Source organism: Ciona robusta, chromosome 2 (genome assembly GCF_009617815.1).
Source record: "Ciona robusta chromosome 2, ASM961781v2".
Taxonomy (NCBI): domain Eukaryota; kingdom Metazoa; phylum Chordata; class Ascidiacea; order Phlebobranchia; family Cionidae; genus Ciona; species Ciona robusta.
The window spans coordinates 6108179-6136128 of record NC_143236.1 but is presented as its reverse complement, the minus strand read 5'-3'; the positions used below and the strand labels follow the sequence as shown (position 1 = coordinate 6136128).

General features: G+C 35.5%; 4 protein-coding genes and 1 non-coding gene across 6 annotated transcripts; 1 reads left to right on the top strand and 4 right to left on the bottom strand.

Annotated features, from left to right (window-relative positions):
• Positions 1–545: 545 nt before the first annotated feature.
• On the bottom strand, positions 546–2988 carry LOC149740593 (homeobox protein MSX-2-like). The gene is made up of 5 exons (XM_089873173.1): positions 2682–2988; positions 2380–2572; positions 1697–2001; positions 1201–1367; positions 546–1051 (listed from the first exon to the last, which is right to left on the bottom strand). Exons 1-5 carry the CDS (start codon positions 2686–2688, stop codon positions 740–742), a joined length of 984 nt encoding a protein of 327 aa, XP_089729299.1. The 5' UTR covers positions 2689–2988; the 3' UTR covers positions 546–739.
• Positions 2989–5057: 2069 nt separating this feature from the next.
• On the bottom strand, positions 5058–11281 carry LOC149740592 (glutamine--tRNA ligase-like). Its single transcript, XM_089873166.1, has 14 exons — positions 11122–11281; positions 10682–10933; positions 10206–10406; positions 9736–9936; positions 9240–9426; positions 8742–8929; positions 8106–8329; positions 7601–7682; positions 7050–7193; positions 6708–6793; positions 6108–6273; positions 5610–5836; positions 5363–5555; positions 5058–5233 (listed from the first exon to the last, which is right to left on the bottom strand). The coding sequence occupies exons 1-14, from the start codon at positions 11230–11232 to the stop codon at positions 5183–5185; spliced, it is 2313 nt and encodes a 770-aa protein (XP_089729292.1). The 5' UTR covers positions 11233–11281; the 3' UTR covers positions 5058–5182.
• A 1008-nt stretch (positions 11282–12289) lies between these two features.
• On the bottom strand, positions 12290–14160 carry LOC149740591 (PRELI domain-containing protein 1, mitochondrial-like). The gene is made up of 3 exons (XM_089873175.1): positions 13965–14160; positions 13429–13654; positions 12290–12710 (listed from the first exon to the last, which is right to left on the bottom strand). The coding sequence occupies exons 1-3, from the start codon at positions 14060–14062 to the stop codon at positions 12396–12398; spliced, it is 639 nt and encodes a 212-aa protein (XP_089729301.1). The 5' UTR covers positions 14063–14160; the 3' UTR covers positions 12290–12395.
• Positions 14161–15732: 1572 nt separating this feature from the next.
• Positions 15733–24858, top strand: LOC149740590 (uncharacterized). 2 transcript variants are annotated; one of them, XM_089873171.1, is made up of 18 exons: positions 15733–16968; positions 17197–17312; positions 18007–18084; positions 18333–18445; positions 18607–18625; positions 18908–19023; positions 19079–19208; positions 19489–19580; positions 20028–20193; positions 20550–20710; positions 21027–21079; positions 21317–21410; positions 21751–21903; positions 22592–22728; positions 23055–23140; positions 23522–23690; positions 23966–24051; positions 24386–24858. In XM_089873171.1, exons 4-18 carry the CDS (start codon positions 18401–18403, stop codon positions 24502–24504), a joined length of 1626 nt encoding a protein of 541 aa, XP_089729297.1. In that variant the 5' UTR covers positions 15733–16968; positions 17197–17312; positions 18007–18084; positions 18333–18400; the 3' UTR covers positions 24505–24858. The 2 variants fall into 2 exon arrangements, with proteins under 2 accessions (XP_089729297.1, XP_089729296.1); XM_089873170.1 differs by lacking the exons at positions 15733–16968; positions 17197–17312 and having other exon boundaries at positions 17369–18084.
• A 92-nt stretch (positions 24859–24950) lies between these two features.
• On the bottom strand, positions 24951–25069 carry LOC149740589 (5S ribosomal RNA). The gene has a single exon (XR_016384514.1). It is a non-coding gene; the product is annotated as a 5S ribosomal RNA (ribosomal RNA).
• Positions 25070–27950: the final 2881 nt, after the last annotated feature.

Below are 27950 nucleotides of genomic sequence, written 5' to 3'. Positions count from 1 at the left end.
AACAGTTAACAATATATTTCTGTCATCAAATAAGTTGTGTTGAGACAAAAATGCACTTTTTATTATTTAATAGAGCGTCCATGCCACAAAGGTGCTAGAAATAAGCACACATAGGTCAAGCATGTCACCTAAACGGTGAATTCCGCCACCGTAACCACAAAACATGATTTCATAGCTATCATCCAAACCGACAAATTAGGTTTAATAAAAACTTCGCCATGATCGTTTCCAATTGGCCAATTTCAAAACCGCACTGTGACGTCACAGATAACGATAATAACTTAATGATTGATCACTTTTGAATTTAAAACATAAAACAAAGAGAAGAAATAGCAAAGTACGAGAAGATGGGACACATTTTTATTCTATTTTCTTGTCCCATTTGGTTGTAAACAAAGAACATTTAAAGAATTCTAAAACCGCATTTTTAACTCCCACACACCGGTGTAAACTATTAAAAAACGATCAGGGTATTTGGATATATTGTGCTTAAGAAGTCCCATCCTACCCCACAGTACTATAGTATACGAAACTTTAACAAGCTGTTTTTACAGTACGATAGTTTATTATTCGTGCAAAATAAAGCTCTTGAGAATATAACATCAGCAGATTTACAACATATTCAAAATCAAAAAAACGTTTCTTTCGGCAGTAAGAATTGTTCGCCGAAAACGACATCTAAAAAAGTGAAGACAGCAGCTTAAATATTCGCGACAAAAGAAAATACTAAAATGAGGAACTATCGACTCTCAGTTGGGTAGTAGGAGATAGTAGCTGGTCGATGACAACGGCTCTGGGCAAAGTTTGAAAATGCGTTTAGGCTCGGAGATGCTGTTACACCTCGGGCTAGTGGCCCAGTATGCCCCAATCGCATTGCTGGGTCTGTGGGTAATCCTCTTACACCGTAACCGGGGTATAAGGCGTGAGGTTTTGTGGGCGGTTGTAATAAGTCAGTATATGCTGCTGCTGCAGCTGCCAGCTTCACTTTTTCAAACTCAGCTTCGTGAAGACGTTTTGCTTTAGCGCGACGGTTTTGAAACCAAATTTTCACCTGAAAGAAAAATAATGATATTTAAAGATTAGGTTTCACTAAAATTAAACTTATATTACTGATTATAATACGTCCAGATTATAATAGATTCTTTATACGGATTCTGGAAAAATGCACAATTTATAGCTAAATTATTTTTTTGAAATTACCTGAGTTTCAGATAACGCAAGAGAGGCAGAAAATTCTGCACGTTCTGCTATAGAAAGATATTGTTTGTCCTGAAATCTTCGTTCCAATGAAAGTAGTTGCTCGGTGCTGAACGGTGTGCGGGGTTTTCGGTTTGGTTTGTGTTTACGAAGTGAACATTTAGATATACCTGCGGGAAAGATAAAGTTAATTTTTGTAACCGCTGGAGTTATGAATTACATTGGGGCTAGCCCATGCTTTCATTCTCTTTTATCGTCCTTTTTTGGTAGTGAATAAACAATATTTACAGGAATATATACCGGTGTCGTCACGACTCTTAAAATATTGTTATTGTTTAATACAGTATTTGGAAATAGGAGTTATTAATATTCCCTAAGAGTAAAATGTAACGAATAAAAATGCGTTTTTAAAAACTGTTGGCCAAAAAAGTTTATAAACTGCCTTTGCAAACAACGATTTAAAATAAGATTCTATAGTTAAACGCAGAGTTTTACTTACGGAAAGCATTCGGTGACGTCGGAATGACGTCATTAGACTTAGGCGACGTCGACTCGTAACTACAATCATCAGTTTCTGTGACGTCAGACCTGGTGGGTGACGATTCCTTTGACGTCATAGCTGGGTAATCGAGTTGGGGCTTGGGGGGTGAATGGGATTTACCCCACATGGAAAAAGGGTCAAAAGTTGGGTTGTAACTTGTGAAATATCCGGAAAAATAAGGTTTGTGTTGAAGGGAAGCATCCGTGGATTGGATTGGAGGTGTCCGGGTTTTTCTTTCAGGTTTGGAAAGTAGGAATTCAATGCTAAAATAAAAGTTTGAATTAAAGTTTCCGTAAAACCAAGGAAACTAAGTTAAAGTGGTCTAAGGGTACCAGCGAGGAATATATATAGTTAAATGGGTGGGGGAAGACGGGACTCATCCTTAGGGACACCTTTAGCACTCAATATCTAAATATATTAATCGTTTTTTAAACAATTAACAGCAACGGTCCACAGGAGTCGTAAGGTACGGTTTGTTGGGACAGAATATTGAATAAAATGGTGTCCCATCTTCCCCCACTAAAAATGTTACAATAAAACAATTAGACAATGCATTTAGGTTATGCAGTAACCTTACTCGCAATGTTTCAAATCGTTAAAAGATAAAACATATATGAATCGCGCTAAACAAAACCGCTTACCTAAAATTAAGTTTTTCCTTTTTAATTTTTTTCGGTGGATTTTCTTGTGTTTCTGAATTATTAAAACTCGAATCTTTGTCGTGGTTAATTGACTCTTCCTTAGGTTTTGGTGACGTCACTGTTGATGACGTCACTTCAGGTTCGGATACACATTCCGACAATACAGAGGATTGAATGCGATCGGATTCGTTTACTGCAACGCAAAGATGTTAGAAAACTAATCTTAAACCACAGGTTACATTATCTGAGTAATATTATTTACCATAAGTGTCTGAAAAAAATTTATACAAATATTTTCTTACCTGTCATTTTTAATTTAAACTCTTTTCAATTTTCTTAAAAATTTCTTGAATATTTTATTTATTCTTCAATATTCTAAAATTTACGTACTACTCGTCTGAGGGATGCTTCTCTCAATATGAACTGCTTCAACTAAACTCCAGAGATTATGTAAGCGACTATCCTCTCCCGCAGATCGCCATATTTTTTCTCCCGATATTTCCCCATTACCCCCAATTATACAGCATCCTTCAGTCGCCAGCGCGCGTTCATTAAATCATAATAAAACGATTTTCTATTATAACAATACAACGACTTGGTCACGCTTCGGCCGCGGCGATTACGTTCCCTCTCTCTCTCTCGTCTCCGCTGCTCCAGTCTGTTTGTTTAAACCATGTTGTTACACTTAATCTTCGTCACTTTTGTCGGCGCGTTCGCTTTCATCGACGTTACGGGGATTACCGGCGGAATTATGAGCGTCCCGAGCCCGCCGGAGCTCCAGCCGCGACCCGATCCTGCTCAGTCGCCATTTTCAGATTGCATCTACACCGTCAGTGCCAGACAAAGTTGGAGGATTACATTTTAAATCCGACAAGCTCTCGGCTCGTCTGCAGCGCCGACATTAATTCAAATTAAAACTTTTGTGTTTTTAATTGAACATTCATTGTATTAATCCCGTATCTCCACACATCCGAACTTGAATAATTGAAAAACAAAAAAAAACTGAGTCTAAAAAAGTCACTCAAAATCATTAATAAATAACAACAAATACGAGAATTTTAATATCAAATGTGGAAGCTCAAAATGATTGCTAGGATTTCAGGCTTATTAATAGAATCATTCAAATAAAAATTCGCACGGCGAACATAAAAATTTAATAGTTTTAAAGATGCAAAAACTGATTGCACACAATTTGGTGTTTGGTTCGATATGCTAATATTTATTAACAACGCTTATTATTTTAACTAAGCTTTACTGTTATGTTTGTTTTAGCTTTTTTATTTGGCCCGCTCCGAAACAAGTTCCCACCAATTAGTGTTGTTTCCAATAGTGATCTAAAGGCCAACGAACTCTGTTTTTGTGTTTGTTTGTGAAATTAACAGTCATCCGTAACACACTCAACATTAATAATCAGTTGCTGCGTGCTTCTAAGTGTACATCATGGGTCCCATTAGATATTCGGGTCATAAAAGTGAATTACTGTCTCGGTCCGGGACCCTGGCAACCATTTTATGACGTCATATGCTGCCAGTGTCATCGAGTTAATTGCGATTTTGGGCGACAGCACGCGAGTGCGCCAATAGGGCATTATGACATCATAGGCCCCAGACTATTGTTAAGTTACGACACCGTCTTCGTCGACGTCGCGGTGTTTCAAAAGCAAGCGCTCGCCGTCACGTCAAACAAGAGGCATTATTACGTCACACTTGCTAATGCCTAATAAATATGTTTGCAACGACGCAAGGCGATTCTTCGTAATTTTATTGCCCTGTTTAATCACTGGTAAATAGACATCGGTCTGCATGGACTTATAAAAACAGTAATTGATGCGCACCAACTAAAATCTTAAGTATTGGTTCATATTGCCTCTTTTTAATATAGTAGGGCGGGGGAAGACGGGACGCCATTAGAAAATATCTTAATATACTGTTCGTGTTTTAAACAATTACCATCAGTCTATGAAAGTCGTAAGGATGCGGTTTTATAAATCTTTGAAAGTTCCTTTTTTACTACCAAATTGGACAAGAAAATAGAATGAAAACGCATCCCATCCCCCCATCCTACTATATCTTTTTTTAATGTACGATTTTTAACATATTGAAATGTAAAAGGTCGATCAACTTAATAGAGTACGGTGATTTCCATTCGTTCAGAGCGGCTCAATAAACTACTTTATGTGGTAACTTAATAAAATTTAACAGTTGGTAAAAGTCGTGTTCTATACGGAAATGGATAAAGTTTAGACGACTTATAAAATAAATTAATTTACCATTTCCAAAATTCATTTCATTTTATTGCTCGTCGTTCTATTCTACCGCGCAATAAATATCCTATTTATCTCTCTGTGACGTCACAATATAGTCGTCACGCGCATTATGACGTCGAGTGTAGCATGTCTCCTTAATAAATGTTAGCAGCGTGTGGTAGCGGCTTTACCGCTGTGATTTTTTATGAGTGTTCCACCTCCTATTGTAGAGGACGCGATCTTCGCCGCTTATTTATCGGTCGATTATGACGTCAACAATAGGTTATTATGCCGAAATCTTTCCGCCTTCGTAGCTTTCATATAGGTGGTGGGAAACTTGGGGAGATTGCGACATCAATGCGTAGTGTGTGACGTCATTAGATAAGTGACGTCATTACGAAATTTGTTACGTTATAATAAAAGAAACAATAAATAACATGTCATAGATTTTATTAGGTCACCGCAAAAATTCCCCTAAACAAAAAAAATCTTCTGGTTTGTGCTACATACGATGATGTCATAACTACGTCACAAAATGACGTATACGCGACCGGAAGTTCAGTTTTTACCGGGGTCCTCTTTCAGTGGGATGGTGCGGTTAAAAACAATCTGTAAAAAAAACAAAGTGTTTGTGCTGTGTGAACACGTGAACAGCGGCGATTGTGACGTCAGAATGATGTACCCTTACGTCACAATCGCCGCCAAGAATAAGTGCACAGTGTCGTGACATATACATACCTTGTTATCGTTAGTATCGGGATCCACACAGAAGTAACCAAGTCGCTCGAACTGAAATTTGTCGAAAACTTTGGAATTTTTAACCGACGCTTCAACCCTCGCAGCAGTGTTGACCGTCAGTGTATTGGAGTTGCAGTCCGTCACAAAACCGCCTGGAACCACTGCTGGGTCCTCCGGATTTTTATGCTTAAATCTGTGATGAAAAACGTGTTAAAATTCAGATAAAAAAAATATATTTTTTCCTTACAATCTGCTGTACACGCGAATCTCGCATGCCAGACTGCTCGTTGCTGATACCCAGTGGATAAAAGCTTTTGGTTTCGGGGATTCTTCAACCGATTTACACGTCACAATGAGCTCAGTGACGTCACCGTTGTCTCCTTTCACTGCTCGGTCAAGCGTGAGAACCAAACCTGCATGACGTAACCCGACGCTCTGATTGGATGCGAACCTCTTGTAGTTTTTGTCTGCAATCTAAGAAAAATGCAAGAAAATTTTTATTTTTTCTTGTAGTAAAAATTTCTTGTAGTTTTTGTCTGCAAACTGAGACAAATGCAAAAAAAAGTACAGAAAATTAAATTTGAAATTAAAAATGTCTGTTGAAAATATTTTTTTTAAAGATTTTAATGTGTGTCATATTTTGTTTATTTTCAATTATTCTTGTTTTGGTTAATTTGATTTTCGCTATCATATATGAAGAAATAAATATAATTTATCTTAACTCCTGTAAAAATAAAAATCTTACATCCATGAAATCTGTTCTTTCAATATATAAGGACTTGGTGAGGTTGGATGAATGATGACCTCGCGATTCATCTGCGGGAAAGTTGGGAACTTTGATCTCGATTGATCCCTCATCACTTGGGAAGTTGGTGATGGTGATCTTGAGAGGATCTAACACGGCCATCACTCTGTTGGAGAAGAAAGATTAAGATTCTGTTACTTCTGCTACCAGGCATAATGTGAATTAACTTTTTTTGGCTTCCCCGGTATGAAACGAAGTTGCGTTGTTTTGTTGTTGCCTTCAGGCAAGATTAGGAAAATTCCTGATTAATTCTTGCCGAATTAATCATGTTTTTTTGTTATGTTTTTTTATACCAAAAGAGCCATTGAAACATTACTTAAGAAAAAATAAGTTTTCCACTTATTACATATTATTATCCCTTGAAAGGGGCATTAGCAACAAAACCTATTTTTATATATTTTGTTTCATTTTCTAGCAACCTTACTTTTCAACTATCATTTTGTGGCTTTCTATTTCTTTTGACGCTTCCATAATCGAAGACACATTTGATGTTATTAATATTTAGAATAGAATGATTTCACTACTATGTACTCCACATACCTCGGTGCTGTGTTGTTAAGAGTTGTCCTCACGCATGACTCCAACATGGTGGGTTCCAATATACAAAGATTGCCAGTTACCCCAACCTGGTGTGTAAGAAACACATATTTATTTCTAAGCATTCTACAAATTTAGGTGGATGTAGTATATTAATATCAGGCATTATAAACAGGCCATCAGAATACACAACAAAATACAGTAAAATGCACAATGATGCAGAAAAAATACACAATATTGCAGAGAAAAATACAGAATAATGCAGAAAAATACAATATTGCAGTAATCATGCATTACCACTGAGCCACAATGATGTAATCTCATTTTTTGACTTGTTTCACTCACCTTGGCACAGAAATCGTTCAACGCCTCTGGAGGAAATCCTCTTCTTCTAAGAGCAGTGAGAGTAAAGAGTCGAGGATCGTCCCAATCCCTCACAATCCCTGCATCAATCAACTTCTGAATCTTCCTCTTGGACACAACTGTGTACTGTGGATAATATTAAAATGAATACATAACATAGATTCTATTCAGAATTTTCAACGTCTTATCTGGTATGAAAAACGTGGTGTAAGGGAATCAACAGCAAAACCACAGTTGTTAAACCACGCTATAAATAAAAATTTTGAAATAGAGTGTCAGTAAAAAAGCGTGGCTGTTGCACCCAAAAAGGTATCTGGTGCTATGAAAACGTAATCAAGTCTAACCAATTGTATAATAAAAAGATATGCATTTTGCCCTAAATGGTATCGTTAGTCTCTTATTAAAAAAATAATTGAATGAACATGATTTTTGTAGCTACATATCTAACTAAACAGTAAGAAAGTCTTCCATTTAACATAATTATGACAAACAGTAACACACAGGGGAGTAATAACTTCAACAGCTGAACTTACTTGCAAATTAAGACGCCCATATTCCCACTGCACAGGACAATATACATCAACCGAATTGCACAACCAAAAGTAACTTGAACGCCTGGAAAATACAGTTTGGTTAACATTAACATGCATAAAATAGGTTTATATTTTTTGTTTTACATGCATGAAAAGCATATTTGTTTTTCATGCATGAAATAGGTTTTCAAGTATACTTTTGAGTTTTTATTTTATCAAAGTCATCTATAATGGCCAAGATATACTTAGCCAAACTTAAAAACAGACAAAACTCAATATACTGAGCCAAAACACAGACAAACTAGGTTACAAATGGCTGACATTACTAGTAATTTACACAGGAAGTTGCAAAAATAGAAGTAAAATCTACTTACATTAAGAGCATACATAATGAAACATTTTGTATAAAAAACAAGAGGGCTAAAATTTTTTAAGTAAACTGTCATTCAGGAATGTATTCACAATTTTTTAAGTTAAAAAACAATACATTTGTCAATAACTTTACCTGGCTTGGAACTCCTTCGTGCAAAGAGAATGAGAAATATGTTCTAAACTATCACAGAGGCAATGCGTGAAGTCGTAAGTCGGGTAGATACACCATTTATCCCCAGTTCTATGATGAGGAGTAAATTTGATTCGATAAGCAACGGGATCTTGTTTTCCATCCTCCATGATGTGTTTCATCCGGATGGTGGTGCTCCCTTCATCCAACTTCCCCTTTCTCATGTCCTGGGATGAAGGGCTTAGTTAATTAAAGAGCAGAAGGCAATCCATCTAATTTTACAGAAAGATCTTTTGAATATAAATACACTCCTGTTGATTACAAACGACTTGTACAAGCATTTTTATAAACAAAATGGCAAAATTGAAATCAAACACGATCATTTACATCAGTATATATCCAAATATATTGATTGTTTTTTAAACAACTAATAACGGTTTATGAGAGTCATAAGGATACAGTTTTAGAATTATTTTAATGTTCTTTGTTTACTACGTATGAAACAAGGAATAGAAAGTAAAGGTGTCCTAATTCCCCCCACCCTACTATATATGTCAAGCTGTGTGGTAATAATAATACTAATGTCACACCATTTTCAATCCTTTAAATGTAAAAACCTAACCCTCACAGCCCAAATACCTCAAAAAGAGCAAGAGATTCCGAGATTGGTCGATTCCTCCATGGAGAGGGTGGAGGGTTAATTCCTTTGATTTCTTCATATTTCTGATGACAAGCATAAGCCAAGTCCTTCTTGATAAGCACAACAGCAAGGTCGTATAACTCTTGAAAATAATCTGATGCGTGGGTCACTTTGTAAGGGGTGTATCCTGTTGAGAATAAAATATTAAAGTGTATAAGAAATAAAAAAAAAATAGAAAAAAGGAAATAAAATTTGCTAGTAAACAATACTTCTGTTCGGACAATATAGTATCTTACTATTTTATTCTAACAGTATTCTACAAAACGAACTTGTAAAATTCATTAAAACTATTTTTTTTTGCAATTTTTTAAAAAATACAGAAAGAAAAAAAGGAAAAGGTTAGGTTTGAACACTATAACGATACTAGTTTGGAACACTGTAACAGTACTGATTGCATACCAACAAAAACACATGTTTGTAATCACTATTTGACATACCAAGCCACTTAACCATTGCTAAAATCCCGGTGAAGAATTTTTCTTCCTCTTTTTCTGGGTTTGTATCATCATATCTAAGAAAGCAGATTCCGTCGTTTGCTTTCGCGTAACCAAAGTTAAAGTTGATCGCCTTGGCGTGACCAATGTGAAGGATTCCATTTGGCTCTGGTGGAAATCTCGTTCTAACCTGTGAGAAAATACTAATAAATGTTTTGTATATTTTTGTAGGTTTACAATTTACTGGCAGCTAGATTAAATATTATTTTCAAAACAAACTATTGCTTTAAAATAGTAATAATAAACATCTTTTTTGGTAAATACACTTTTCCCACCAACATTTTAAAATATAGCCCATATAACCAATGCACCCTATCATGTTCAAACTGCATCAGTACAAAAACCAAAATTACCAAACAAGCTGTTCATGCTTTGCACTTACTAATTTTTGCAAACGGTATTTATAAAATAAGAAACAAATCAATGCGGTAACTCCTACCTGCCCTCCAGTGATTTTAAGATGTTCCCCCATCAATCTCATCGTGTTATCAGTGATTACATAGCCTTCAGTTTTATAATTTTCACCCGGTTTGTGGAATTTCAAAGCAGCTCCTCTCAACTGCTCCATCAGACTCCTATCTTCCCATTGTTGCTGCTCCTCTTTCCCACTCTTGCTCCCACTTTTTTCCTTCTTCTCTTTCTACAAAAAAAGTTATGAGATGTTCGACGAAAACATACAGACTTTTGACCGTCATTTTCTGCCTGAGCGGCAATTGTAAAATAATTTCTTTATTCACCTTAAAACTTACATAAAAAGTTACAATAATTCGGTAACTTTTAAAGTTACAAGCACGGGTAAGTATTTTACAACATAAAACAATTGAATTAAACACTTTACTTACAAACAAAACACACAAGAGAGCCTTTTAGAAAAACTGCACAATTAATGTAGTAAAAACAAACACATACCTTTCCTTTAGCTACAGGTCCAAAATCTGCCTCAGTTTTTGGACCAAGCAAATCTAGAATCTGCATATCAAGCTCACTCTTTACGATTCGTCCATCGGCAAATTTAAGCAGTTTTCTAGCCGTGGCCAAAATTTTTCCAGTGTTAAAGCGGTAACGTTGGCTTAAAAGCTCAGCTTTATTTTCGTTCACCAAGTTTTCAATCTGAAAACATATTTTTTAAGTTGCCTCCTTTATAAAGCTTGTACTCTCAGTCTTATCAATTGAGCCAATTAAGTCCTAATACCATATGCCCCAAACAATAAGTGGAAACTTAGACAGGACTACTCTTGAATTATCTGTGCTCCAATAATCAGTAAACGCATTACAACCAATGAAGTTCGTTTTACCAAATATGCGTTTAACTGCCCCTGCTGCTTTTCAAATAGTCCGACACCTATACCTAATACCTTACAAATTTTTACATCTATTATACATACCACTTCCTCCACTTGTGCGGGAGATATTTCCACCCCCACCCCGCTTGCATCGGAGAACTTTTGTTCATCCACAGGTATGGAAGGATTGTTCTTCAGATAATCAAGAGCGCAACTTAACTGGATCTCTGTTTTTATTTTCTTGCCCGCCACGAATTTAACTATGACCGGAAGATGTTCTTTGTGTTTCAAACGAGTGGAGATTTGGTAAAGAAGACCTCCAATGGACTTGTCAACCTCACAGGACTTCTTTGCCTGAAAACAAAATCATAATTTTTTATCATGAATGGGTGAAACTTATGTATCCTTACATGACTGTACTATAACTGTCTTATAACACAAATGTTCTGTTTCTCACATCGCGGGCCCACTCACATATTGTGTGTAAACCTCTAAAATATGACATTTATTTAAATATTGCAACACTGGTGTCTACCACTTACCAAATCAATTGCTTCCACGAAAGTAGCTGATACATTCTTATTCTTCACTGTTTCCTTTGCTTTTTGTTCAGTAAGGCCAACAGAAACAAACAAGTTAGCTAAATCAGGCATTATTCTAATATGTCTGCAATAAATATCTACAAGAACAATAATAATAAATAATATCTTTAACAAGAACAATAAATAAAGATCCACAACAAGAAGAATAAATAAATATCCACAATAAGAAGAATAAATAAGTATACCTACAACACAAACAATAAGCTGAATCAAACAGTCACATTAAGTTGTGATAGGCAGAAATGTGTATAGTTATATCGAACTGAAACTGTTTAACCACAATTGTTATGACCAATTTTAAATATCTTTACATATTGCATCATCTGTTTGGACTGCTGCTATGTGTTCTAGTGAAACCAATTACAAGCGAAGTTTTAAAAAAAACACCACCACTACTTCGTGAACTACATTTTCTATTATATAAATTCAAATTTGTGCGAACCGCTATTTATACGAAATATGACAATGATGTAATAGCCTGTGTTCATACATTTCCGATAAACAAATTACAGATCTGTTTACAGTTTGACGAACTGTTTGTATTATGGGTGTTTTAATTTTGAACACCATTGTATGATATTGCATCAGAAAAAAAACGAAGTTTACTTTTCCTCGCACGTGTACTACGTCACAGATTGTAAACATCTTTCATGACGTAGTAGAGAAAGTAGGCGTTGAGTTATATAAAAATCGTATACTATTTATAATTGTGGGGACAGGAAAGATCGTTTGCTCAAAAATCGATGGTAAAGTATATTACAGCGAAACTACCGTCCGTGTATGATTACTAAACGATAAAATGACCCATGGATCCGTATTAACTGTATGAGTATGTTTGTCAACCAAATGCCTATTTGTTGCCGTCAAATCAATAAAATCGACTTTTTAAACGACGACTCTTTTAAGAAAACGACCGTTGATAATAAGTGCTTTAATTAAAACTTATTGTTTTTTTCCCAAACGTTCAACACCTTGTGGGGCTAATGCTGCACTTTGTATAATGGGTAAACACACAAAGTACCTAGACTTTCAATATTTTACACTATGCAGCAAAGAGATTAAAAGCATTGGTTTTAATCTCTTTGCTATGCAGTAATTAAAAAACAGCTTTCACAAAAGAAGATTCATTTTTATTGACATTTTTGGTCAAGTATTAAAAAGTACAATATAATAGATACGCTTGAATTTTTTAGGAATTACATTGGAACGCAAAATCACAATGACTTATCAGTAACAATCTTTGTCATTGAGGCGATGTTAATTGCTTTAAGTTTGGCTTTGTCCTTTGCTTCTTTTATCGAATCCATTGCCCTCTCCTTAATATGCCTGTTGCTTGAATCCCCTGCACCATTCATCACGGTTTGGTAACCAAGGAAAGCCTTCTTTGCATTAGATCGCCACCTGGTAATGCCAAACTGACGGAGGACACGTCGAAAACCTGTGAGGGAAGAATCGACCCATCCCTCCCTCCTCACTTCTGTTACACTTGGATCAGATGTGGGAGCAATTGTCAGTCTCTCCTGAACATCCTGAAAGTAGATGGTTGTTCAATGAATCTTACTTATATATTAAGGCTAAACGCGACACAATACAGGTGTTCTGTTTCATACACCTCGCGTGTTGTGCTTGTTGCATTATTACTATCTACTTTAAAACCCTTTCCAACCAAACGTGCTTAAAGCCTGTATTATTGGACAGTTTTAGAATATAAAGGTGTTGTCACGAAATGCTGATATTGGAATTGACATTTTGCCATGAATTCATATAAAAAGATATTTTGGGCAAAGGGGATCTGACATGTAATAAGATCCATACCATGGCAATAGAAGTCCAGGAAGTGGCATTAGTTTGTTAAGATATTTTAAAAGTGGTCGACTCTGTCAGAAAGCAGGGCTAGGTTAATAATTTACATTTAAAAACAGGTAGTGTCGTTCATACGTTCACACTACTACACACACTGACACAGACAATAAGTTTGTACATTAAATGTCTCCTTGATGATTGGAATGAAAAAATAAATATAAAGATATGAATGCAACTTGCTTTATCCTCCCGCGCTCGAAAAACACCAATCTAATAACACGATTCTTTAAACACCTTGTGCCAGCATACGAGTTGCCAAGTTATTATTTTGTGGGTGAATATTTATAAAGAGGGATTTTTTATGTAAGGCTAATAATCGATATCTATGTAAATAAAAAATAAACCAAAAATATCAAAAAATAAGCAGAACACATAAATGCATACCATCATGTTAACATAAGAGGTATTCCATGTGTAGACTGTCATTTTCTGTTCAGCTGGATCCACAACAGATTCTTCAACAATGTGAACCATACTTTTCATGTTGGATTTAAACACCATACTACCCCATGCTGGAAGGGGGTTTGTTTTGCTAAGCAAGCGACGTGTGTATAATCGGCCGTTCGCTAAAAGCTTTCGCTCCAACACATCTTCAGTTAGTACATGGGTGCTGAAAGTAACAATAACAAATTGTATTATTCACAAAAAAAACTTTTTTTATGTATAGGATATATGTTTTAGTTTTCATATGTTTATGAAAAGGATGAATCATGCATATGATAACATCCTGACAAACATGAGACGTCGTCATAAAATAACAATGTGACTGTTTAAATAGTTTTTACGCCTAGTCTACTCTACTGTTATAAAATTGACTTATACCTTTTGGTTAAACCTGGAACTTAGAACTTTTGGTTAACCCTGGAACTTAGACCTTTTGGTTAAAACGCAACACATTTTACATAGGAAGCTGTGTTTACCTGTATGGGTTGGGGTATTTCTTCCAAAATCCAGAAACAACATCTGACCAAGAATTGGATAAGAAATCCGAGAGTGCGGCATATTTAGATAGATCCATGTTGAACTATTCTAATTTAATTAATTATTTATATGTAATATCTACATTACTAAAGAAACTATTGAACCAATGCCTGTGAAGGTAATATTACATTGTTTTATAAAATTCTGAGCCTACTTCTTTACAAAATAACATGCAACGTTTATTTATTGCATGCAATTCCTGATCAGCTAAGTACAGTCCTTTCAAATACAGTATGATGTTTAAAAACATTCGTACACCCTGAGACACATTGCGTGCATTACGATCACCAATACGTGAGTGGGACTCGTATGAGTTTTTCGCACAATGTGCAGCAAAATGTGCACCTTGAAATGTGCAGCTCGGTGCACCAAAATTTGCCGCACCAAAATGTGCACCTTGAAATGTGCAGCTCGGTGCACCAAAATTTGCTGCACTAAAATGTGCACCTTGAAATGTGCAGCTCGGTGCACCAAAATTTGCCGCACCAAAATGTGCACCTTGAAATGTGCAGCTCGGTGCACCAAAATTTGCTGCACTAAAATGTGCACCTTGAAATGTGCAGCTCGGTGCACCAAAATTTGCCGCACCAAAATGTGCACCTTGAAATGTGCAGCTCGGTGCACCAAAATTTGCTGCACTAAAATGTGCACCTTGAAATGTGCAGCTCGGTGCACCAAAATTTGCCGCACCAAATTGTGCACCTTGAAATGTGCAGCTCGGTGCACCAAAATTTGCCGCACCAAAATGTGCACCTTGAAATGTGCAGCTCGGTGCACCAAAATTTGCCGCACCAAATTGTGCACCTTGAAATGTGCAGCTCGGTGCACCAAAATTTGCTGCACTAAAATGTGCACCTTGAAATGTGCAGCTCGGTGCACCAAAATTTGCCGCACCAAATTGTGCACCTTGAAATGTGCAGCTCGGTGCACCGAAATGTGCAGCTTGAAATGTGCAGCTTGAAATGTGCAGAGATCAGAGATTCAAAGACTACGAAACTCATTTTCAGACAATGTAAAGAACAAAATTTTATTTAAATTAAACACAATTCCCTTATTAGCCTATTCTAAATTAACAATAATTTTGAACTGTCCCGTCTTACCCTGTTACTACTAAACCTCTTCATCCCAAACACTAACACCTATAACTACCCACCCTTAACTTATGAAAGTAAGTAACTTACTTTATCCTCGCGTGGCGGGAAAACGACAGTCGTTATAACACGGGTGTTCTGATTCCTACACCTCGTGCCAACTTACCAGTAACAGTAACCACGTATGTTATTTGGTGAGTGATTATTAACTCACATCCCCTTACTTATAAACCCTACCTACCAACCTAATCTGTAACCTATTGGAGGGTTCTTCACTAGTGCAAACAGGAAAAAAATCAGTGCGCACCGCCAAAAAAACACTGGTGCATCGAGCTGCACATTTCAAGGTGCACATTTCGTAGCTGCACATTTCAAGGTGCACATTTTAGTGCGGCAAATTTTGGTGCACCGAGCTGCACATTTCAAGGTGCACATTTTAGTGCGGCAAATTTTGGTGCACCGAGCTGCACATTTCAAGGTGCACATTTTAGTGCGGCAAATTTTGGTGCACCGAGCTGCACATTTCAAGGTGCACATTTTGCTGCACATTGTGCGAAAAACTATCACGACCCCTGTTGCAATACGTGCCTAACGTGCGTACGCAATAAAGTGCATGTCACAACCTGATTGTGACGTCATTATTACAACTCGCGCTGCCCTTCGCTTTAGTTTAGAAGAAGCCTGCGCAGTTTCGCAACGCGCGGCGCACACGCCCCCAAGGTATAGAAATCTTTACCAAACGTTTTTCTTTCCACTTGGACCGTTATGTGTTCCAAGAAAACTACCATTGTATCACTTTCAACTTCGTAAGATTCTGTTTATTTCGTAAACTCACTAGGCTTATTTTACTGTCGATATTTAAAATTGCGATTGGTTTTGGCAAGTACGTCGCTTTTATGACGTCAAGCTTACACAAATCGAGACCTCTCTCTGCACCGCTCAGCCTTACCACCAGGAAAGGTTTGTAAATCGACAACGGTGCTCCTCCTACCCCACAAATAGATCAGAAACGAGTCGCACAAAAAAAACAAACTGGTAAACAAAGAACGATTTATATGTCCATTTCGTACCTGATGATATACGGGAGTAATCGATGAATAACCAATTTGAGTCCAATATATCGAAAACATAAAAGTGTTGGACGTTCTTTTCAGCATACATGATTTATAGTAGGGTGGGGGAAGATGGGACACATTTAGCACTTAATATCCAAATATTCTGATCGTGTTTTAAACAATTAACAACGGGTTAAGGTGTCCTATCTTCCCCACCCTACTATATCGTACGAAGCGTCGACAAAGTTTACAATATAAAACCGGACCGTAGTTGGTGGTATTTATGCTTGCAGCATATTGTTTGTAAAGTAATTGCTGCAATGGTTTTATATTTCGAGCGCGTTGTTAAACAAAGTTCTATATTGGGGACGCGTTGGTAAAGCAACAGAAACATTTGTTATTATCCCTAAATACAAAATTCATGTCTTCGATTACAAAATGCTTTTGCGGAGGTTCTGCAGCCGAAAGCCCGCGGCAGGGTCGGACCAGAATTAACGTTGATTGCTAATATATATTAGCAGTTTTGGACGCTTTAAGACCTTAATTGCCGACATCGATAACCGTCCCCGGTTTCGTTTTAAGCAAAGTGCACTGGAATCATTTAGGTGTCATATCATAGGTTGGGGTAACATGGTACATGGGGCAGGTTAGTTTTAGTATTGTTAAAAAGTAAAATATATAAGGAAAAAAGGTCAATGTGACTCAAATTAGGAGTGCAGCTATCCAAAAAGTTACGTTTTAAAATTGTGCATACTTAGTTTATTGCATAGAGAAACTAGCCCAGCCGTTTAGTTTCGGTAGGTTAACCTTTATATTGCAGAATACGATAAACATCAAATTTTATTTTTCGTCCCATCTTGCCCCGCTTCTGGTTATATAATTATTGCCAAACTCTGAATGGTTTGTTAGTAATTGAATAATTCATACCCAATTGGATATTATTTTGTTTCAATTGAACATTTAATAACAGATCAAGTTTTTTTGTTTAAAACCAAATTTGTCTCAATATTAACTTTTGATTGCAGATTGGATTAGACAGATTATCACACATGTAAAACAATGCAGAAAACTTTCAATCCACCAACATAATTTTATACCACTACAGCAAAAACACTGGTCGTACTTTGCCAATGAAAATTAAGTAAATACTATTTGGTATAAAAGTCAAGCTTATTTAAATATTACTGTACATTCCATTGGATGTGTTCTTGTACACTATACAATTATACATGAATAACCTGAAAAGAAAAAAGTTATGAAACAAAGTACAATTAAGTTCCTGTATACAACTTATAGAATTATCTAAAGTAGCATTGGATAAAAAAGATTTGATTTGTATAGATGTTACTGGCATCATGATATTGTAATTCTTGACTAGAGTGTATTAATCAAATGATTCATTGATTAGGACTGCTTTTGTGTGGGGGTGTATGGTAAAACCATACAAGATTGGGTCTGCATAAAAATCTAGATTCTTCACTAGTTCTTCACTAGCCCTCTATTCGCACAACAATGTATTGTTTATTCAAATTCAGATAATACACCAGTGTTGCAATAACAACACTCAATGCATTTAATCTGTATTTATTTAGTGATTCATGTATAAAACAATATAAAGATATATATAGCCTACTATTACTTTCTGGTATCATATGAGTAGGCTGTTGCAAAATCCCTGTGTGGGAGTTTGAGATGGATAATATGGCTTGTTACAATCTAGTGACAGCAGTTGAATTTGTTAAATCTCTAGAAGGGCACTATGGATCTTGAATATATGAAGCCTAATGTAGTTTCTAATGATTACGTGAAGCCTAATCCAGTTTCTAATAATACAGTTTATGAAGAAGAAATCTACCACAATCCCAAGGAAACTTATCACGATGTAGTTGCGCCCAAAACGCCAGCAAAACGGGGTATAGTGATTAAACTTATTACTAATCTTTAATATCGAATACTATGAAATATGTACAGAAAAAATAACTCTAACAAGTAGTGTACTATAAGAGAAACATATATCTCCTACTCATAACACACTACCTATTGGACTTGATATTTGTTTGTAATGTATTAGCACTTGACCCTAACTGTTTATTACATGAATTGTTCACTTTTATGGACACTGGATCAGGAAATATATCACCATTATCATTTATTTTGTTAGATACTGGGAGAAACAATGGTAATAAACTATCGCAGAAGTTTTGGAAAATCTTTGCTGGCCTTGTTCTTATGTTGGTTCTTATTGTGGCAATTGTTGGACTTTACTACATTGCTGTAAGTCCACCACTAGATTTGTGTAACACTTTTAAAAATTCTTCCTAAATATTTCTTGATTTGTATTGACTTGTTTGTAACCATATGGGTTAATAGAATACCAAGAAGGTAAATTAATTTTATTGTCAAAAGCAAAAATAATTTTCTTTTTTTCCTTGCAGAGAAGCAATGAAAAGACAGGTAATTTCTTAACCTAATAATTTCCTAAATGTATTTTACTTTGCTTATCAGCCTCTGTGGCACAGTGGTTAGCTCCAAGCTGGATACTTAACAGCAATGCTTCAAGCTAGTAATCACTTATGGGTTGTCCAAATTGCAAAGCATACAGAAAAAATCTCCCAAAAAATATCACCGACTGTATATGTTTTAAATGTAAGCGGGCATTGAATGTTATTAGTCTACTAGGTGAGGATGATTAGACCTCATACATTTTGAAATTATATCATTCTATTTAACTTAAAGGAGAATACGGCTCATCGACAAATCCAGCTACATCATGTTGGGATCTAAAGAACTCTGATTTCTCTAGTGATGGTTATTACTTTATACAACCTGCTACTACCAGTGGCCCAATTCAGGTAAAAACATGATATAAGAAATTTAATTTGTAGAAATCAAACAATTTATGCTTAGGTTTATTGTGACATGACAACAACTGGTGGTGGTTGGACATTAGTAGCATCTATCCATGAGAATGATATCAATGGGAAGTGCACAGCTGGAGATATGTGGTTCAGTAATAACCTGGTACAGCATTCACAATGTAGGTTCATGTCTAAGAAAATGGTTTTAAATGAACTTAATTGTGAAAATTGATTACATATTAATCAATGAATAAATTGAACTTTTTTATCCTCACGCTGCAGGCAACAACAGTTATTGTCACATAAAGATAATAACAAATCGTATTATTTTTTAACTAAATTCAATATACATACATGTTCTTCTTCATACACCTTTTACGATTTACCATGTAACCTTGTAGTGATTAATTTTTTTAAATTTTAAATTCGTATGTATCTTTAATGAGTGCTTGTGTTTAGTTTCAAGAAACTGGGAAAACACAAACATATTTGGAAATGTAAAAGAAGCAACTTCAGCTGATTATAAAAACATTGGTTACTCATCCCTAAAGGTTTGTTATGTATTGCAATACAATAATATTGATCTAGCATTATGTGGGCAGAAATGTATTTTCAATATTATGATGTCTACTAAGACTAACACAATGTGGGCGTATATTGTGTGGGAAGACTGAAACCATGACTGATGTATTGTGTAAATATTATGGCAGTGATATGATTCATTTAGTTTCATCAGCACTGTGGCTTAATGATTAGACTCTTGCGTCATAACTAAAGGAACCAGGTTCAATGCTGGACACTGATATTGATAGTTGTATGTGTGAATGTGTCTTTGTAAAAGACACTTATATGAATTGCTCCAAGGCCTTGTAAATGTCTTGTAGAAGCCTGGGTCTTGGGGTGGGCCAACTCTGGTCTAAATTCCAAGTACAATGAGATATCATGCTGTAGGACCTCACCCAGATAAGAACAGAAATTAAGTCTGTTTTTTTTGCCAGGCATCTAACTTGATGTTACGTCATGTACCAAACAAAACACCTTTGGACAAATCAAAATCCTTAGCAAGCTTGCAATATCACACAACTAACAACTTCCTGAACAAACATGGTGGGAATCTATTTACAACCTACTCAAGGCATTATCCAATGAATCCGAAAACAACAGGTGCATTATGAGTTATGTGGCAATATATGCAAATAATTAAAAGGACCATGCAATATGCGATTAACACAAATTGCCCAATCAATTTTTTATTAATCACTGATATACAGTATGAATGAATGAAACCTAATCATTGCATGACGGGGAAATGACAGTCGTTATAACACAGGTGTTTTGTTATATACACCTTATGCTTACTCATCATTGGGTTGGAGCAATTGATGTTAAGGGTCCTACTCAAGAACACATAAGCCCAAAATGGTAGCAGCATTGAGCCCCTAGCTCATACCCTCTGAGCATAAGGACGCTTACCAGTTAATCACAGTACCAGACTAATTTACAAGCTTTTTATTTTCCAGTTTACACACATGCGCCCAACATTGGGAAGTTGGCTGACAGCATTGTGGGTATAAAGAACTTGACTTCAGCAATCCCTGACTTTTATAACTATCATTGGGGACTACTAAATGATCGTTTAGAAAATGGAGGAAACAGAACATTCACTAAATTTGGAATGAAGGTTCTTTTTTTATATGCCCAACTTTTGCTGTTAATATCTTTATAACAATGTAACATTAACTTTTATTAGTTTTATAGCTAAATCTAAAATATAAAAAATAATTGCTCCAACCCAGTGGTCACTAATGGGTTGTCCAAATTATCAGCCATACATAAAAATGAAAAAAAAATCCAAAAAAATAATCACCCACAAAGTAACATACTTGGTAACTCATAAGCTGGCGCGAGGTGTACACCCGTGTTATAACGACTGTCGTTTTCCGGCCACGCGAGGATAAAGTAAGTTACATTCATTCATTCATTCATTCATGTTTTAGATCTCTCTCACGTTTGATTGCACCTACGAACTTCAATATGGTAAAGAACATAGGTAAAAATATTACATTATTTGTAAAATGTTTAATGTTTTTACATAAACTATCCAAAATTACACTAATTTGTTTTGATGGAACAAGTTAATTTATACTATACTGTTGGGTTTAGCATGCACACAAGTAACAGAACGGCTGTTGTTTTGTTGCTAATTCTTTTTGTTGTTTCAATTAATTTAATCTTCACCACTGTATTCAAATGGATGAATAAAGTTTATGTAATGTTTTCTATAAAGGTGCACTTCAACAGCTATTACGAGCAGGAAATCTCATCCATTTGTTGCAATTGTAGGAATTTCAAATGCAAATCACCTTAAATTTGTGTTTCAGGTAACTTTTTTTATTTATGCTAAAGTATTGTAATGTTAATAACATGTTTTACTACTTTTGCTTTACCTCTAACCAAGTGATATTATACAATAGTAAAATAACAGATTGTAAGTTTGTGCTTCAGACTATTGTGATAATAATGGCAGCGTCAAATCTTAAACCTATATGTTCTATAAGCAGACGCTGACCACTATATACCACTGCGACAGAAATAAAATAAATATTTTTTTGTTCTGCGAATTTAAACAGCCAATTATTGACTACTGGGTCGGAGCAAGTGCTGTTAGGTATCATCCCAAAAGTCTTCCCTTGTCCATATATTATCTATTTGGTTTTGCAGGTTCAAAGCTTCAGACCAAAAGATGACCCAGTCTCCACATACAATGGTAAACTAACAGAGGGTAATTTTGAGCTTCGATACAGAGCTAGATGCCTTTATGGAAAAGATGTTCCAAGTATTTGTGATGTTGGTTTTGTGGTCAACAATACAAAGGTGTTATTTGTTTCGGCATATCATATAATGGTCATATACAAAGATTAATTTGTTTCTAATACTGTTATTTTAGGGAATATGATAAACCGCTTTAAGTATGAAAATTTAGCACTGAGCAGAATTGGTTCTCCTTGCGTTTAAAATTCATGCTTTGTTAGTTTGTTATATTTTGTAACCATGGCGTGTTAATGACTGTGGTTTTGCTGTAAATTCCCTTGGATTTGCTGTTCTAATAATCTGATCTTCGCTATTGTTATCGAAGATAGTCTACTTAAAAAAATGAATAATCAACCAAGGCACTAGTAATGAGTTGGTTTAACCATCAACAAAATAATTTTCACATTTAAAACTATGTTAGAATTAGAAAGTAGGGGTCATATATCTCATAAACATGAATATCTTGTTATATATACTGTTGCTGCCAGACATGATATGCTAAAAAAAGGGTTTTTCATCAAAAATTTTTACTAATTAACGTTTCGGCATTCTATTTGGGTCTTCTTTATCAGGGTGAATGACTTTAAACTCAATAAAAAGTGAGAAATGCTAATCAGTAATCACCCTACATAAAAAAATATATACACAGTAAGATCCTTCACTGTGAAAGAAAAGTTTGTTGAAGGAGCCAATTTACTAGTATGAATATCTTGTTTCTAAAGATCTCACTTAACCTCTTTATTTAATACAGGAGTGGGGTTCTTCACCATTTACATTTACCGAATCTAGGCATATCCAATGGGTTGATCGATTTTATTCTCATAACTACAAATTTAGTCTGAACAACTACCCAATGCAAGTTGTTTTTGGTTATATCATGTTGTCAAGGTAATTTGTAGCCTGTAGGGTTTGTATATAACAACTTGGCAAAGTTAGTTTACAAAAAAGTGACGACGCTACCATTGTAGACATATGTACCTTTGAGCAAAACTCTCTACAGCATTTACTCCAACTCGGGAATTTATTTTGTGTTGAATAAATTGTCAACCATACACCCAAAACCAAAAAAAATCTAAAAAACTACCCACAAAGCTATATATGTACTTATAAGTGGGCACCAGTTGTATGAAACAGAACACCTATGTTATTACTAGTGTCAATACCCTACCATGCGAGGATAAATTTACATTCATTCATTCAAACTTATGTTTCAGAACTTGGGGACGCCTTGTTACGAAACCTCAAATTGAAAGTACTCTGACAAAGATCTTTCCAACTTTTCAGAACTATACTTGGGCAGGTAAAATACAGCTGCGGTATTTTATTTTTCAAACTAAATTTTGTTTTAGGCTGCTATCCATTATTCTGTAACTGGCCTTTGTATGTGCTAAAATTAATAAATAAATAAATAAATAAATAAATAAATAAATAAACATATTAACTCACCTTTTCTACAAATAAGTATATTATTCTATACTGTAACATATGTTTAGCAGTCAGGCTAATTTTTAAATTGACCCTTTTCTAGTATCACCAATTGGATGTTTTAAAACTGTAGTCTATTCACTTCCCTTGTTGTTTTAATTAGTTTGAATTTCGCTATCCTGCTTTAAAGAAAAATATAAAAATTATGATTTATATTTTGATTTCTCTTCTCCTGCTTAATATAAATGCATTACAGCTCCATGTGCAACCAGTCATTTAGCAGTACCGGTAACATACACAATTGGCAAATCTTATTTGAGCAACTTTGTTCCTCCTTCCATGCACTCAGCAACAACCACTGGATTCTTACAGATTCGTGCTGAAGCATATGATGGTACTTACTATGCTATGTGCCCTGCTGTTAAGTAAGTCACTTCTAATTAAATTAGTGAAGAATATTAGTGGTACAACCCATTAGTGGGCAACCCATTAGTGACCAAATTATCAGCCATACATAAACAAAAATGAAAAAATCCTAAACAAAATAATCATGACCAAATAACATACTGATAACTTGTAAACTGGCACGAGGTGTATGAACACCTGTGTTATAACGACTGTCTTTTCCAGCCACGCAAGCATAATGCAAGTAATGTTCATTTATTTAATATTATAAACACAAGATATACTTCTTTTCCAGGTTATACAACTGTATAGGACATTATGTATGTATTGGTGGTGTGAAAAATGGATATAATCAAACATATGATTGCAGTGATTTTCCTGGTAAGCTGCAATGATTTAACTGGTAATTTTTTAACCAACATGCTTGAGACATTATTGAGCTACCATTGTAGACAACTGGGCATTATTGTTCTAAGGCTAAACAGTTAAGGAGATTTGCCACAAACTAGTGGTTCTATTATCTAAATTGTTAGCAAAAAAACAACCACCTACAAGTTATGTATGTAAACGGGCACAAAGTGTATGACACAGATCATGTGCTGGCTAGCTGTGTTCCAAAGATTGTTGTTGCCCTGTCACATGAAGACGTATAAGTTAGATTTATTTATTTATATATGGGTACATTACTAAAGTTTTATTTAAATATTTGTTACAGATTGGGAAGGCACAGAGAGACACGCTGGAACAAGCAACATTCCAGATTTCCTTACCAGTAAGAACTATGGCCATTCTACTAAAGACATTGAATCCACCATCATGATTTTTTATCGTTAAAAGCTCAACCTACAAGTAGTCTCCTCAGACAGTGAATAAACATACAGTGGAATAATGTATTACTCAATTAGTGTATTATGTTGTTTTATGTTAATCATCTTTTAGTTTGATTTATCTTTTCACATAGCATAAAGTCATAAAAAATGTGTATTCGCCCCTTTTATTCCTTGGACATTGTTGAAGTTTATATGATGTTATTATAGCACGCATGTTTTTTTTAAAACTTTTTTATTAGTATGATCTAAAAATATTTAATACTGATTTATAATTCTGCTTTTTAAACAGAATGTTTACACACTCTTATAGTCCAATTGGAATGTTATTTTGTTTAATAAAATGGTTAATTTCATTATACCGTTTGTAAGGTATGTGTCACACTTTTTATTGAGAAAGTAGATTCATTTTAAACAGGTAGTAGGCATAGATTTGTTTTTAAAAAAACGAAACGCCTACAACACCCGGTATTCCCAGGCGGTCACCCATCCAAGTACTAACCGGGCCCGACGTTGCTTACATTCCCAGATCGGACGAGATGGGGTGTTCTCAACGTGGTATGGTCGTAGACAGTTTCTTTTTTTGTTGAACACCTAATGTACTAAGCTCTGGATTATGCTCCACGTGTTCTAAGCTCAGTACTTCGCGCAGCATAATCCGACTCCAGTAAAACAGTCGCGCCTCCGTACGCCTATGTCGACAACTCGGTTTATTAAATAAACATACAGGCGGAATTATGCCACAGATAAACGTGAGAACAGCAAGAGTAAAAGAGAGCTCTCACTGCCCTTCCAACACAGAAAATAGAAGAACTTTTTCAGAATAACCGGAAAGAATGTTTTACGCTGAAAATTGGTGTTAGTTCGGCAAACGGGGAAAACGCAAGACGTCAATCATAAACACACTTGCGTTAGTAGGAAAGGGAGAGATGGGACATTTTTCACTCTAATCTTTACAACTTCCGTAGACCGTTCCTAAACGGTTAAAACACGATCAAGATACTTGGACATTATGTGCAACTAAGAAAATGTTGCGTATAGTAAAAGTTGTAACTTGCTAAAAATGATATCTGAGGAAAAAGCCGGTTGACAGGAACCGATTAAAAAAAGTTCGTTCATTTACACTACATCGGATGGTGCATATATTTAAATACGCAATGGGTCTACAGATTATCAATAAAAAGGACCTCTACTACAAACAATGAAACAATTACGTAGCTTTAATTAGACGCGATGGGTATTACGAGTACGACTGCAATAATAAAGATTTAAGATAAAAGTGTAGTATAGGGTTGAGGAAGATGGGACACCTTTAGCACAGAATATTAAAATATCCTGATAGTGTTTTAAACAATTAACAACGATCTATGGGAGTCGTAATGATACAATTTTATAATTCCTTAAATGTTTTTTGCAAACTACCAAATGGGCCCTGAAATAGAATAAATATGTGTTCCATCTTACCCCTGCTTTATACTATAATATAAACGTATAATATAATAGGGTGGATACACAAGAACAAGTGTTGGTTCCATGTGACCACCTGCGTGCTCAATTATATAGTATGCAAAGCACACATACAGGGCAACCGAGAAACGTGAAAAATTTAAATCCAGCCCGCCAATCATTTGATTCGCCGACGTCTCTTGTTATTGATTCCCCGGGCATGTAAAACGTCGTCCTTACAACACGTTGCAACTGTACAAGGCAGTTTGGATGAACCAGCGACAAAGCAACACTTTTTGGATATACTCAGTGCAGGATTATATACAAAAGTTGAAGTTAAGTACTACTGTTGCTGATAAGTACTTACACTAAAAGATTTAAATATAAGTATGTGTAAACCTATTATAACTTTAGTATTGTGCCTTGCGATTAGTATTTTTATTTTAACTAATTTAATATTTGACAAATTTATTTCAGGAATTTTGCTTCGGTTCTTATTTTTCTCACAATATAGGTCACTTGCGACGTCACGTCGGTTTACACAATCGCTGCGTTACGTCACAATGCGTCTGTATGACATCGCGTCATAACCGCTTTGCCATCGCCCGTGATTATTACGTCATAGTTCACGCCCGAGATCACACGTTAGCGCGAGATTAGCGACGTCACAATGCGGTTTCTTATATTCTTGCTTTTTGCGACATTTTTTCATGGGGCCCCATGCGCGCTTTGCGTCGTCGCAAGGCACATTACTTAATAATATTATTTTTTTCCTAAATTTTATTCGTGCCGTTAGTACAAAATAAAGCATGAAGATCAAAGAATTGGTAAAGTATAAATCACAATATACATTGTTACGTACACCAGCTCTTTTCTAGATGACATCAGAGATGTGACGTCACGAAGTGGTGATGACGCAAAAGAAGAACCCACTTCGTAAGTTGTTTTTCGTACATATATTTATTATTTGAAACAACATTTTTCTCGATAATTTAGAACATGGTATGTGACGTCACATAGGATCTGAACAAAGTATGAATTGGGAATAAAGGTAATTGTGACGTCATTATATAAACAGACATTTAACTATTTTGTTGTTGCAGAAAAGTCAGCGTATATGCTACCGAAAAAAGAGCAATAAGGTAGTGCACTGTTTTCTGTTACTGTTATAGTAAAAAATGTATTATTTTGCCCAAAATTAGTTTGGAAATGAACCGGTGACGATATGCGTGTCGTTTGTAGTAATATGATGTGTCGTTTGTAGTAATATTACTGTAACGCAAGATGGTTTTCAGCACCTATAATCCATTATTTCCTAATCGTGTTTTAACACTCATAAAGGTGTTTTGGGTATACGGTTATATAATTCCGTATATAATTATGTAATCATCTTTGTTTTCCATCAAATGGGACAATAAAGGAGAATAAAAGCACGGACCATCTTACCCCTACTTAATTTACGATCGTTTTGCAGACGAAGAGCAAAGACAAAGACGACGAATAAGGATGCCGGTTTGAGGTTTTGCTTAGGCTTAAGAGTTGTGTGTTGTTGGGGTGTGGTTGCTGGAGCACTCTTACAGTGTTGCCGGATTTGTGTTTGTGCCCTGTTTTTGCTGGACCTATAATGTGGCCAGCCTTTTTGTCAGTCACTACTTTAGTGCATTTTGCATTTCAGTGAAATATATGTAATAAAACTATGGCAAACATCTTGATGGATCGGATTTTGTTGTTGTACACGTCATTATGTGTTTCTTCTGCGAAGGTCGAATCTTTTAATGATTCTGCATTGTCCTAATCACTTGATAAGATCGGCATGTTGGTACACAAATACTTTAGTAAAATCCACGCGCATTATAATATACACGCAGTTAAATTTTTTAATTGAATATCCCTTATTTTTAGATAATTGTCCCCTTTAACCAGTTGCTATTATTTTTACTAAAGCCTAATTGTGACGCTGGCCACGTTACAATTACGCTACGCCGATGGGTCTTTGAGGCCCAGCGT